The following is a 13,354-nucleotide window of genomic DNA, read 5'->3' on the forward strand; positions in this document are numbered from 1 at the left end:
ATACGCAAATTAAAGAAGCGAGACTAAATACGTCGATAAGATGAGCTAGCATAATTAAAACAATATCCTCTAATTTTTGTCATGTGTAACAGATCGGTCGTTTTCGGAATTGACAAGCTATGATGTTAAGTGTGATTAAGTTTAAAGTTTCGCTTCAATAAAAGTTTCCATTTAACTGTACATGTTTTGTAAAGTAGTGTTTTTGAAGAAATAAAAATTCGTCTGTGTAAAACATAAAAACCATTCCTTAATTTCAAATAGTTGAGGGTTAATTAAGCACCTAGAAGACGCTAGTTAAGAGTCATAATCATTCATTCATTAAATTTTATTTTTATATAAATACGAGAAATTAGAAACATTAATGAACCACATAAACAAACGACAACCACTGCACATCAGGTTTCTGACTTAAAACAGGTGCAAACCAATGCAGCGGGTTTAAAAGTTTTAATATGTACCAACCTTCAGCCTTAAGTGAAACAATAGTATACCATCAAAACATAAAGAGGCACTCCATAAAATATTTTAACTCAATCAAAAGACATATGAAAACACACAAGTGAATATAAATTGAAAGAAAGATTTATGACACAGTGTAAATACAAAACCAATAATCATGATATAACGATGTTAACTTTAATAAAAATGCCTGCTAATAGAATACATATTATGAACAAAAGTAAATGAAAATAATTTAGTAGAGTAATGGACAACGTTTTGTTTTGATTCAGCCTAGGATTGATGAGCAAAAAATAATAAAATATGAAAATCAGATTATATAGTATTCTTGTATCATAATGCAAATTGACGTTTATGGTTAGAATAATTTTCAAAGTTTGTATTATATATTGGACAATAAGCGTAAAGTCTTATACACAATGTATCGATTATATAAAAATGGTCCGGGTATTTAATATGATGAACGTTGCATTATGTATAAACCATCAAGGTGTCATATAAAGAACAAAGTTTCTCAAGAAATGTTTACTTGTTTAATGGAATTGTAATAATTGTAACATTTTGAATGAATTAAAACTGGTTGGAAATTCCAAGATGAAAGTTGATGAAGTTCAGACTAAAGACGTTGCTAATTCCAAAATTAAGATTGGAAACTCCTATATTAAAGTTGATTATTCTACAGTCACAGTTGATAATTCCGAGATTAAAGTTTAAAGTTCCAATATTACATTTGATATTTCCAAGTTTTAACAGTTGGAAGTTCCAAGATTAAAGTCGACCATTTGAACAAAACATTACAGAATGTGGAGGGGTTAAACATGTTAGCAGGACTCAAATCCTTCCTTAATCCTGGGTCGGTAGTGGAATAGAACACTATAACAAATGAAAAAAAAAAACAATAATCAAATAAGGCATATGATCAACAGAAACAACCACTCAATTACCCATGACTTGGAGCAGATACATATATAATTGTTTACACACCAAAATAGTAAATGACAAGTTCTTTGATAATATATAGAAAACTACTTTTAACAAAGCCATGAAAAATCAGTTGTAGAGCACACTTACTAGTAGCCGATTTTATTTGTAGGATACCAATTAATACTAGTCTAGTAGTATATTCACCCACTTATTGATAGATAAAAAGGTGTTTTGGAGTAGCAGCAAATATAATTTTCGATCAGATTCCGGAGAAATGTTCTTTACTTAGTGATTTGATCTTCATATGAACCTAGTTTGATGCAACAGTTACTTACTTGGCACTTATATTGGCATGCATGAACATTTTATATGTGGCTTCTTCGTCTTTACTAGTTAAATGTGTTGTTTCAGATTCATAAAAATTCACCTCCTTAATACCAGACTGTACTATCAATTTTGCGCATTCGTGACACGGAAAACGAGTCCCGAACAGTGTACAATTGCGTATATCCGCTTGTATTTTGTTGGCAATGGCGTTGAGCTCAGCATGACAAACTGAAAGAAAAGAAAAACGAAAAAAGCAATATTTCGACGAAGTTTAAAAATATCATACCCTTATTTTTTCGTCTGGATTTGTTTTTATCTTTGGAAATAAAATTAAAATAAAAGTAAATAGTAAGGATGTCACTCTTGTTGAACTGTTAATTCATATATGCTGTGGTCTAAGTTAGAAACTAGCAACATTTTTGCCATTCTTATTGAGTAAACAATTGGAAATCATCAAGATTTCAATTTCTGAAGAAAAAAACCAACATACAAACCATTTCTCTAATTCTGTCGGAGAGATGAGAATCTTTCCATGATTATATAAATCCAAATATCTCATATCTTTAGATAAAGTGTGCATACCATAAAGATGTTTATCAGTCTCAGCAGTGTCACCCATGGTCCAGGGAAACTTAGTATCTGAACAACCATCAGGCATGCCATTGTAACCCATTCCGACTATTCTTTTGTCCTGATTCACAATACAGGCTCCAACCTGTATAATATTTTTTTGAATGGGAAATTAAAATGTCCTACTCATAATCTCTATCACACTGAATTGGCCGGTTGCATGAATAAATTTTTTTTGATATCGCCAAAAAAAGTACTCCATGAAATTAACAATCTGATAACAAATTAATTTCAAATATATCTTGTTTACCTTTGTTACAAATGTTATTTTCGAAACATTCATAACGTCAAGGGCCACAACCGGATGTTCTCTCGACCAATCATATAACATATTCCCTCATAAGCAAATCATACAAGAATTATACAGAATAAAACACAATGTATATATCAGAGAATCTTTCTTTTAGCTATATGTCTTATAAAAGGAAGACATTTCTTTGTTGTACATCTCGAAGGTCACACAACGAAAATGTACCAGTCCAACTCGTAACACGCGAGGCTGTATAACATGCGCGAAACTTACTAATTGCGATATATAGATGCCATTCCATGGGGTAGTGCGTAGTGACTACCGATATATTATATCAAGAGAAAAAGAAAAATGAGGTCATTATTATTAAGTCGTCTATCTGTGTCAATTCGTTAGAAAGATCGAAATATAATATTAGATGCAAATACTCACTGAAATCAAAGTATACTGTAGAAGTTTTGTATTAAGTAAGGTTTGCTTTTGGTAACTTTGGATAACATGGATGCAACTACTGCTTAACTGGCTACTTGTACATTTGGGTATTTGTACATCCCAACAGTTAAATGCACTAAGTACAGATCTGATAGTATTCGCAGTTCCTGACAAGTAGTTGAAAGCCAATAACAACTAATATAAACAATCATGCCCCTAAGACTTGATTATCAATCATTACACATCCAATATTCAACATCCAATCACTAGTAACCCGAATTTAACTTGAACGGACAAAAACGTGTTAACGCTATTTAAATGAGATTGATCGTTATTTGATAAAGATTGACAAAAATTAAAAATTATATTTAATTCATATCAATTCATATCAATTCATTTTAACGCCAGTCAAATAGATTTCTCTGCGGTGAATCAATTGAAATCAAGTTGCTGGTTAGTTGCGTTAAACTAATAGGCCACGCCCCCGTTAAACTATTTCAAACATGCATTAATTCGTTTTAAACATGGATGAGACCCGAGCTTTTTAATGGATTTAGTGTGAAGAAGTCATAAGCAGTCATTGTGGAATTTTTGTGATAATTTTTTTGTAATAATATTTTGGTCATACATGTTTGACGAATCAGATAATTCTTAATCATTTGACAAATTAATGACAGTTTTATTTACAAAACAAATGTGCGTCCGATTTATTAAATCGAGGAAATAATGAACGAAGCAGAACCAAGGAAACTCAAGAGTTACGGATATCATTCTACACATGTACAGTTGCCCATGTCATTGCGTTTTTTTACGGCTGATTTCTCAATTTAGCTGTTGAATTATCAAACAAAACCTTTGTATTTCAGTTTCAAACTAATTTATACGTTAAAAAGACTTGATATACAGAAGAATAGTACATACACTTACTGCTTACAGAAATAAGAAAAGAAATCTTGACCAGAACCAACGTTTGCTATTTAAGTTACGGTTATCACATTTAACCCAGTGCGTATTGCATAAAAGTGTCAGTTATTTAGCGACGAAAAGTAGGTTTATCATTATCATTATCTATTTGTTTGAAGTCTAAAGACTTACAGGAATAATACATGACTATCTAATGTAAATTGATGATTCAATTGTTTGAAAATAAATAAACTTATCATAGATTGAAATCTTTTATTTGCGCAAGACGTCTTATAATTGACACTCGGAAATGTTAGAAAAAGCCAAATAAAGTACGAATTTGAAGAGCATTGAGGACTAAAAGTTCATAAAAGTTCCTGGATACAGATAAGGTAATCTATGCCTGAGGTAGAAAAGCTTTAGTATTTAAAAAGTTTTGTTAACAGTTAATTTATAATTGTGAATATTTAAATGATAACTCAAGTCAACATTGAAGTGTTGACTACTGGGCTGGTGATACCGTCGGGGACTTAAAACTCCACCACCAGTGACATTATAATAATGAGTGGTTTAGCCGAATATTGCATTTTTTAAAGACACTAGCCAAACTTAGTGCAGAAAATACGAAGTATTAGAACTGTTACAGTAATATTATTATCTTAAACAGCTTTACTAATATGAGCAGGAAAAGACGATTTGATGTAAATAATTGGCTGAAACCCTACTGATCAATTCAAATAATAAACCGTTTGAATAGATGATAATTTTGTCTACGATGAACAAGCTCCGACTGAGTATTCCAAGCTCTTAATTTCCGTTAGATTATTATAGGACTAACCACCTTTCTAAAAGAATTTAATAATGTATAAACGCGACCAATTCACTCACAAACAATAAAAGTCTAAAGGACTTTTAAAATAATTTATGATATGTTTGTGAGTGACTTGGTCCAGTTTATAGATCAATAGATTTCTTTAAATAGGCGTTTAATCCTTATAATTCTTTAAAACTAGAGATAGTGAATACATTTTTCCACACTCATTACCTCTATGACACGTAGTGGGATATGAATGTCTTTGAATTGGCCTGGCGCATGAATATATTTGTTGGTTAACGCAAAAATATGTACGCAATGAAAGTTGCTGTCTGATAAAATATAAACTGCAAAAGCTCTTATTATCATTAAAACGAATGTTTTTATCATTGTTATATTATAGTTCGTTTCTGTGTGTATTACATTATAGCGTTGTGTCGTTTGTTTTCTCTTATTTTTGAGTGTAAATTCACATTGCGATAAGACGTGTCACGGTACTTGTCTATCCCAAATTCATGTATTTGGTTTTGATGTTATATACATATGTTATATTTGTTATTTTCGTGGGATTTTGTCTATGTGTGTTACATTTTAGTGTTATGTCGTTGTTCTCCTCTTATATTTAATGCGTTTCCCTCGGTTTTAGTTTGTTACCCCGATTTTGTTTTTTGTCCATGGATTTATGAGTTTTGAACAGCGGTATACTACTGTTGCCTTTATTTGTGTATTATTTAATTTAACGATTAACGTGCAGTGAAAATAAATTTTGTTTACGTCGGTGTTATTATCGCCGCCATTTTGTTTACATTGGTTACGAAAAGAAGTTCCGGGTCAACGTCGTCTATCGAAAAATAACCAACGTCAAGATCAACTACCGGACGTCCTCTCGACCAATCATATCAACGCATTACCTAATATGCAAATCATATAAGAATTATTACACTTTTGATTGTGATCTTCGATACATTATTGACAACAAACAATAAATAAATATGATTCACTGTCCGAATTTAGCGCAATGTGTCACTATGGGAAATTTAGTGTGGCCGTTTACATGTACTAAGAATTCTTTAATAAAGTTTTTTTTTAATTTAATTTAAATCTTACAGCCAAATGCAGAAAGGGACTTCCAAAAAATATAGTTGTATTCCAAAGTCCTTACTCTAAATCAAAGCATTTGTTCCATCTATGAATTTGTTTAGACAAACGAGTGGGAATTAACAAAACAAAGTATACTTATTCTTATATTTTCATTTTGATACTTTGCTATTACCTGAGTATTCGGATCCTTACTTCTTTGCGCTGAAACAAAGCATAGGGCCATGAAATATTCATCCCATTTAAGATATCCGGAACGTTGTGCACTATCAGTACTGGAATTAATCTTTTTCAGTTCTGTGGTTTCCATACTCGATTCAGCCTTTAGATACAAATTCAAATCGGGATTAGAATATATGAAATATAAAGCATAATATGCAATTAATCATTGGTATAGAATCCAAGTCTACATGTGTTTCTTTTTATTTCTTGGAAAGTTTTACAAAATCAACGTTAATTGTCACCATTTGTCAAAAGCGCTTATAATGTGGCTGGAAAACAGATCTATGTTTTGTCAAAATGGAAATAAACTTTGCATACATTTCTTATTTTGCTGTAGCATATTGTAGGTGCATTTTCTTAATTTTCTATACACTCTAGGTGCCCTTTTATAAATTTTTGCGCGCTAAAGATGTTTTTTTCTCAATTTTGTGAACATGCCCTTTTTGTGTGAAAGGGGAAACACTATAACATGTAGATACAAACTAAAGTATTCGAGTAGACTTTATTTATTCTATGTTTACGGAGGGCCCAAAGTGCCAGTTGGATTTCTAAAAAATATAGTGAAACTATGTATATGTGTTTTTAGTAGTCTCATAGGGTTATGTGTCTTATCTTTTTTTTTTAAATCACTGCATTGTGTTTTTTAGTGCATAATATTATTGAGAAATAATACTATTTTTTTTTCTGATTTTCGACTAAACAGATTGGTATCAAAGATTAAGAAGGAGACCGGTATTTAATTACACCCAGGGTCAGATACCAAATGTTAAAGCTCGGATCATTTGATAGGTTTGGAATAAAACAACTTGACAAATGAACAAATGAACAAATTGATTACGAGAAAGGTTCCCTGTTTTAATTTTGTGATAAGCATGCAAATCACCAGTCTAGTAGACTACTGGGTAGTTTATCTTTTAACCAATGCAAACACCTGAACATCAAATAAGCCTTATTTGCTTACTAACATATCCCTTAACAGAGCAACAAATACCACAACACTAACCAAAACGTTTGTGGATATCACGTTAATAAAAGGTCACCGTGGTATCTTTTGCTATTGGTAAAAAATGGAAGATTATTTGGCCCATGGCAATGACAAATAATTAAAATTAAAAACCAATTGTTGGAGGTCTTTCCACTTCTTACGATTCATTTAGATGTGAAAATATTAAAATACAGTTTAAATTGTCATATACAGTGTCAAAAGATACCTTAATGAACGCTGATTCCAAAAATATATGGTTTCTAAACAATTTTGTTGAAATAAGGGAGATAATTTGTTTCTTCCGGTCTGAAAAATGTCACTTCTGGTATCATTTGATATAGATATAGGAAGATGTGGTGTGAGTGCCAATGAGACAATTCTCCATACAAATAACAATTTAAAAAGTAAAATAAACCATTAAAGGTTAAAGTACGGCCTTCAACACGGAGCCTTGGCTCACACCGAACAACAAGCTATAAAGGGCCCCAGAATTACTAGTGTAAAACCATTCAAACGGGAAAACCAACGGTCTAATCTATATAAACAAAATAGTTTACTTGATACTAATTCCAAAAATATATGATTCTGTATACTTTAACATCAATTAAGTACCAAACAAATATATTTCCGGTTTACATAAAGTACTTTCCGGGTGGATTTTGAAGGTCATGAAAATTGCAACCAAATGAAAACAATCCCATGGCTTTATCATGTTTAAAGGTGAAATTAAAGCAAAGGTCAAAATCTAAAACGTCAAATTCAACTTTGACCTTACGATCTATTTCAAGGTCATAAACCAAGTACCTTAAATGAAATTACCCTAGGTCTTTATTATATTTGGTAAATGAGTTATACCACCATACATGTTATTTTAAATATAAAAAAGGGAGAACACTCTTATTTACGGTCAACGTAGTATTGCAATCAATATGTACGAGTTGCACATGTCGCAACTAACAATTTAGTAAAAATAATTTGTCGATATCTTATACGGTGTTTTGGAAAAAAGTGATAAAAAGCCAAAAAGCCAAAATCAAAAATTTAGAATATGACCTTGACCTTAGATCTTGACCTAATTTTCCTTTTTTGACCAAGGACCTCAAACCTTAGGTCTCTATCACTTATGGTTTACCAATTAGAAAAGCATATCACTTATATCAATTACATAAGGGGTAATAACTCTCATATGGAGTCTCCGGATAGCTTCGGTCCAAATGGCCAACCTAATCACAAGCAATTTGTTAAAATAAATTTGTCGTAATCTTTTACGGTTGCGAAGGAGTAGTGGCCACAAGAAAAACAGTGTTTTGGAAGATAACTCTTACAAAGTTATTTGTTTTGTTAAGCAGTGTCAGTTTCACAAGCGTCTAAACTGCACGATATCATATACCAAATAACTAAGGGACATCTTGCGAACCAATAATGCTACGCAAGAACAAAAATTAGGCGGAAGAAAAAAAAAGTAATAATCAGAACAAAATCAAATAGGTCTTTCCAGGGAAATTATTCAAGCTTTTTGTATTTATGTCAGAAACAGGCATATATGTACGTTTCGGCGGTAAAGTGTATCGACAAGTAGTAGGTATTCCTATGGGCACTAACTGTGCCACTTTAATAACAGATTTATTTCTGTATTGCTATGAATCTCAGTTTAGCCAACCTCAGTAAAAACAAGTCATTGTTACATTTGGTTGATACATTTAACAATACCTACCGTTATCTGAATGATATTTTTTCGTTTAATAATCCAGAGTTCTCTAAATATGCTACCGAAATGTATCCAAGAGAACTTACTCTTACTAAATCTAACATAAACATCAGTAGTTGTCCTCCTCTAGATTTAGACATTTCAATTTCTAAAGGGAACCTCCATACTTTACTTTACGACAAAAGAGACGATTTTTAATTCCCTATTGTAAATTTTCATTTTTTAAACGGAGATGTGCCTTTAACTACATCATACGGTGTTTATATATCCCAACTTGATCGGTATGCCCGTGTGTGTAGTGGTGTCATAGAGTTTGATGAACGTAATGGATGCATCACCGGCAAGTTATTAAGTCAGGAATTTCGTTACCATATCTTACTTATAACTTTTACTAACTTCTTTCATAAAAACAAAGATTTGATTAGAAAATTGGATGTACCTGTAGAAAACTTATTGAAAATGGTATTTCACATTTTACGGAAAAATTGTACTAGAACCGCGGAAATCACTATGTGATCCGTGTAAACTCATTGAACCTTTTTACAAACTTATTACTAAATGTTATCTTACCAATGTTGTAATTAGATCTTTGAATATAGTTTACATTGGCACTAATATCGATTTTGTCATTAGCAAATTAAAACATTACTTAATTTGTATTATTTTCAAACGGAATGTATAGAGACACTTACACTTAAAGTCTTTCATTTTATATCTACAAAACGGTAAACTCCTAACTATTCTACTCCTTATCGATACATATATTTTTGGCATTGCACAAGTCATGTCTTATTTGACTGTCCGTGACGTTACAATACTAAATTCCTGGGATGTGTTTAAGTAGAGTTTAGTCTCTGATGCATGATTTTTTATTATTAATTGTTTTGGCTTTTAACTTGATGTCAGTAACAGCGAGTACTCTAAAATATTGTTAATTTGACCAGTTGATAATATTTGTAATGCTTTTTTGTTATTTAATGGTTACATGCATCTGGTCTATATTCCAGCTTTGATTGTTTGGAATTACTGCAAATTGTCTCTTCTTCGTACTATGAATATTTAAATTATTTTCTTTCTCCTTAAATACTGTGCCTGTACATTTACATGAAGAACACAAAGTTTTATCCGGAACTAATTAGTTAGTTTAATTGTTGATATTCACCCTACATGTACCAAGTTTTAGATTAGTTTTATTGACATACAAGTAATTTCTTGGTATTCCTTAACGGAAGATTATATAGACAGAAAACGTATACTTAACAACAAAATTATTTTCATTAACCTGTGTATAATATGACGTGATTTTTTCATAGTTGACGTTTTTCTAAAATCAATTAACATTTCACAGCGGTTTTATATTTTTACTTTTATCATCCCTTATGTTTAACTAACTATGTATTTACATTGTATCATATATCAAATGTATTCGTTCATTGTGTGTAAATATGTGTTACTACGGTTTTTGATTGACCTAAGTCATTCCAATTGATATTTTGTAGTGTGTCTTTCTATGTTGTGATGTTATACTATTGTTTCAGAAAAGGGAGAATGTTTGGTACCATTAAAACATGTAATCCCGCTGCAATTGTTTGCACATGTCCCAAGTCGGGAATCTGATGTTCAGTGGTTGTCGTCTGTTTATGTGGTTCATAAGTGTTTCTCGTTTTTTGTTATTATATAGATTAGACCGTTGATTTTCCCGTTTGAATGGTTTTACACTAATAACTTTTGGGGCCCTGCATAGCTTGCTTTTCGGTGTGGGCCAAAGTTCTGTGTTGAAGGCCGTACCTTGATCTATAGTGTTTTAGTTTTATATATTGTTACTTGGATAGAGAGCTGTCTCATTGGCACGCATACCACATCTTCCTATGTCAATTATATGCATAGATGACTTTAGTATCAAAATTTCAATGTATGTCGAAATTCGAATATTTGACAACACACTGACTGCGAACCCTCATATCGAATTAACGTATCGTATTATAACTATTAAACTCTGTAAATAAACACATCATATATACCAGGACTAAATTTAGTGTATACACCAGACGCGCGTTTCGTCTACAAAGGACTCATCAGTGACGCTCGAATCCAAAAAAATTAAAAGGCCAAATAAAATACGAAGTTGAAGAGCATTGAGGACCAACATAGTAAAATCATCAGATGATAAAGAATTATTGTCTTAAAATGTTCTTATATAATTTATTTTCTTACCTCCTCAGACATGTCAGATTTCTTCATTTAATAAATAACATTCACTCAATGGTCAATCCAATGCAAACTGAATGTTATCAACCCTTGTGATTCGATTAAGTAAACACACATAATTTAGTTTTATACATTTGTTTATCTATATTTTGTATCTAATTAATATTTATTTAGCAATGCTTACATAATATCAGAACTTCAATTTAACATCTAATCTCGGTAGATCAATACTAAAAATTAATTTGATGCATTTGTTTACATATATACAAAACCTGTTTAATATTAATTTTAACAAACAGTTCCTTTTTTCAGTATATAACCTGCATACATATATGACAGACTTCCATACATGTAGTGTATGGTAACTGAAGACTGCTTAAACATTAATAATGAGTCAACATTTAGTATGTATTTTAGACAAGAAGCCAACAATCTCCGAGCACTGCAGCTGGCCATTTGAGCCGTCAAAATATTGATATAAACAGACAGCGTTAGTTGTGTAAATACGTAATTTATATTTATCCGAGGGCAGTCTGATTTCATGTCATAGATTCAAACATTATAAATCATCATTTTAAATGCATATAAATGACTTATTGTAGTCCTAATCGGTCAAAGAAGCATTCATTTTTTTTTATGGTGGCTCCAAAAATTAACTTTTGAATGCTTAATATATTGAAGAATTGATGCTCTTTTTTGTAACTTTATTGGGGGGTAAAAGCGTTGACCGAAGTACATTTTTTATGAACCGCGAAAGCATTCAATACTTATAATTACATGTTTACCTATATGATCATGAAAACACGCCTTTTATCAAGTTTTTGTTTCATTTACCTGTGCACTTTATTGTGGGATCTCGTGTCATCATGAATGAAAAGTTGCATTGTGTAATGCAATTGATTGAGGAATATCACGAGACTGCTAGTTAGCCAATCAGAATAATGTATTATAATGAAACATACATCTAATGTAATTATTTTCTCTTGAATAACCGAACACACTTACGACATGCGTAACCTGTCCTCATGTATGAAGGTTAAGTTAGAGTTACATGAATATGAATTTTATCTGAGTTTAAGTTGATTTTGATTTGCAGATAAATGTTACATTTGCGATCTTTTTTTTTGTCTTAGTATGACCACAATTGTCAAACATTACAAACATTACTGATAACATCGTAATATTTTTTCAGTATTTGACATTAACAAATATATTTTGATTTATGCTTGAAATCACAGATAGTGTCATTTAAACGGTTTTGTTTTGCATCTGCCCTGACATTTGGTGCCTAATGTATTCAACAACAATAATAAAGCGAACGATAAAGTCAAATCCTCAAGCTGTGGTTGTTTCAAGTTGCTTGTATGTATATGTGTTTGTTTTCAAGAAAGCCCGGTTAGATTTTACAAATCTTGTTATAATAAATTACTCTTTTAGTCTTGAGCGTCTATAGATCTTTTCTATAAAAACAAAACCAAAAAGCTTTTAACGTAGGTGTAAGGTGAGAACCCTTTAGCTATCAATGTTATTGTTCACAACTGCAAAGATCTGATCTCCAGTTATGAATTGGTTCTAGATTGATTTTGATCTGAGCGTCACTGATGAGTCTTATATAGACGATCATCGAGCACGCATCTGGAGTATTAAATCATAAGCCTAGTAACTTTGATAGCTTTTTTACGCCGCTGGCTCGAAACCACTGCTGGTGGAAGTTTGGTCCCCAAGGGTATCACCAGCCCAGTAGTCAGCACTTAGGTGTTGACATACATATCAATTATGAAGTTATTAAAAAAAAATCCTATTTACAATAGCATAAATTTTTCGAAATACTAAGGATTTCCTTATCCAAGGCATACATTCCCTTACCTGTATTTGGCACACTTTTTGGAATTTTGGGTCCTCAATGCTCTTCAAATTTGAACTTGTTTGGCTTGATAACTATTGTGAACTAAGCGTCAATGATGAGTCTTAGTAGACGAAACGCGCGTCTTGGGTTTTAAATTAAAAGCCTCTTACCTTTGATAGCTATTTAAACCACTGGGTCGATGCCACTGCGGGTGGACGTGTCGTCCCGAGGGTACCACCAGCCCAGTAGTCAGCATTTCGGTGTTGAGATGAATATCATTTATGTGGTCATTTAAAAAAAAATCCTATTTACAAAACTATATTTTTTCGAAAAACTAAGGATTTTCTTAACCAAGGCATAGATTACCTTAGCTTTAGTTGGCACAATTTTTTTAGGAATTTTGGTCCTCAATGCTGTTCATCTTAGTATTTGTTTTGCATGATAACTAATTTGATCTGAGCGTCACTGATGAGTCTTATCTAGACGGAAACGCGTCTGGCGCATCAAATTATAAGCCTAGTACCTTTGATAGCTACAAGATATATAAA

General features: G+C 31.8%; 1 protein-coding gene across 1 annotated transcript; it reads right to left on the reverse strand.

Annotated features, from left to right (window-relative positions):
* Window positions 1-1,074: 1,074 nt before the first annotated feature.
* Window positions 1,075-11,049, reverse strand: LOC139485106 (deoxycytidylate deaminase-like). Its single transcript, XM_071269233.1, has 5 exons — window positions 10,967-11,049; window positions 6,013-6,159; window positions 2,293-2,425; window positions 1,719-1,938; window positions 1,075-1,332 (listed from the first exon to the last, which is right to left on the reverse strand). Exons 1-5 carry the CDS (start codon window positions 10,991-10,993, stop codon window positions 1,281-1,283), a joined length of 579 nt encoding a protein of 192 aa, XP_071125334.1. The 5' UTR covers window positions 10,994-11,049; the 3' UTR covers window positions 1,075-1,280.
* Between the last annotated feature and the right edge of the window lie 2,305 nt (window positions 11,050-13,354).

Source organism: Mytilus edulis, chromosome 8 (assembly GCF_963676685.1).
Source record: "Mytilus edulis chromosome 8, xbMytEdul2.2, whole genome shotgun sequence".
In the NCBI taxonomy this organism is placed as follows: domain Eukaryota; kingdom Metazoa; phylum Mollusca; class Bivalvia; order Mytilida; family Mytilidae; genus Mytilus; species Mytilus edulis.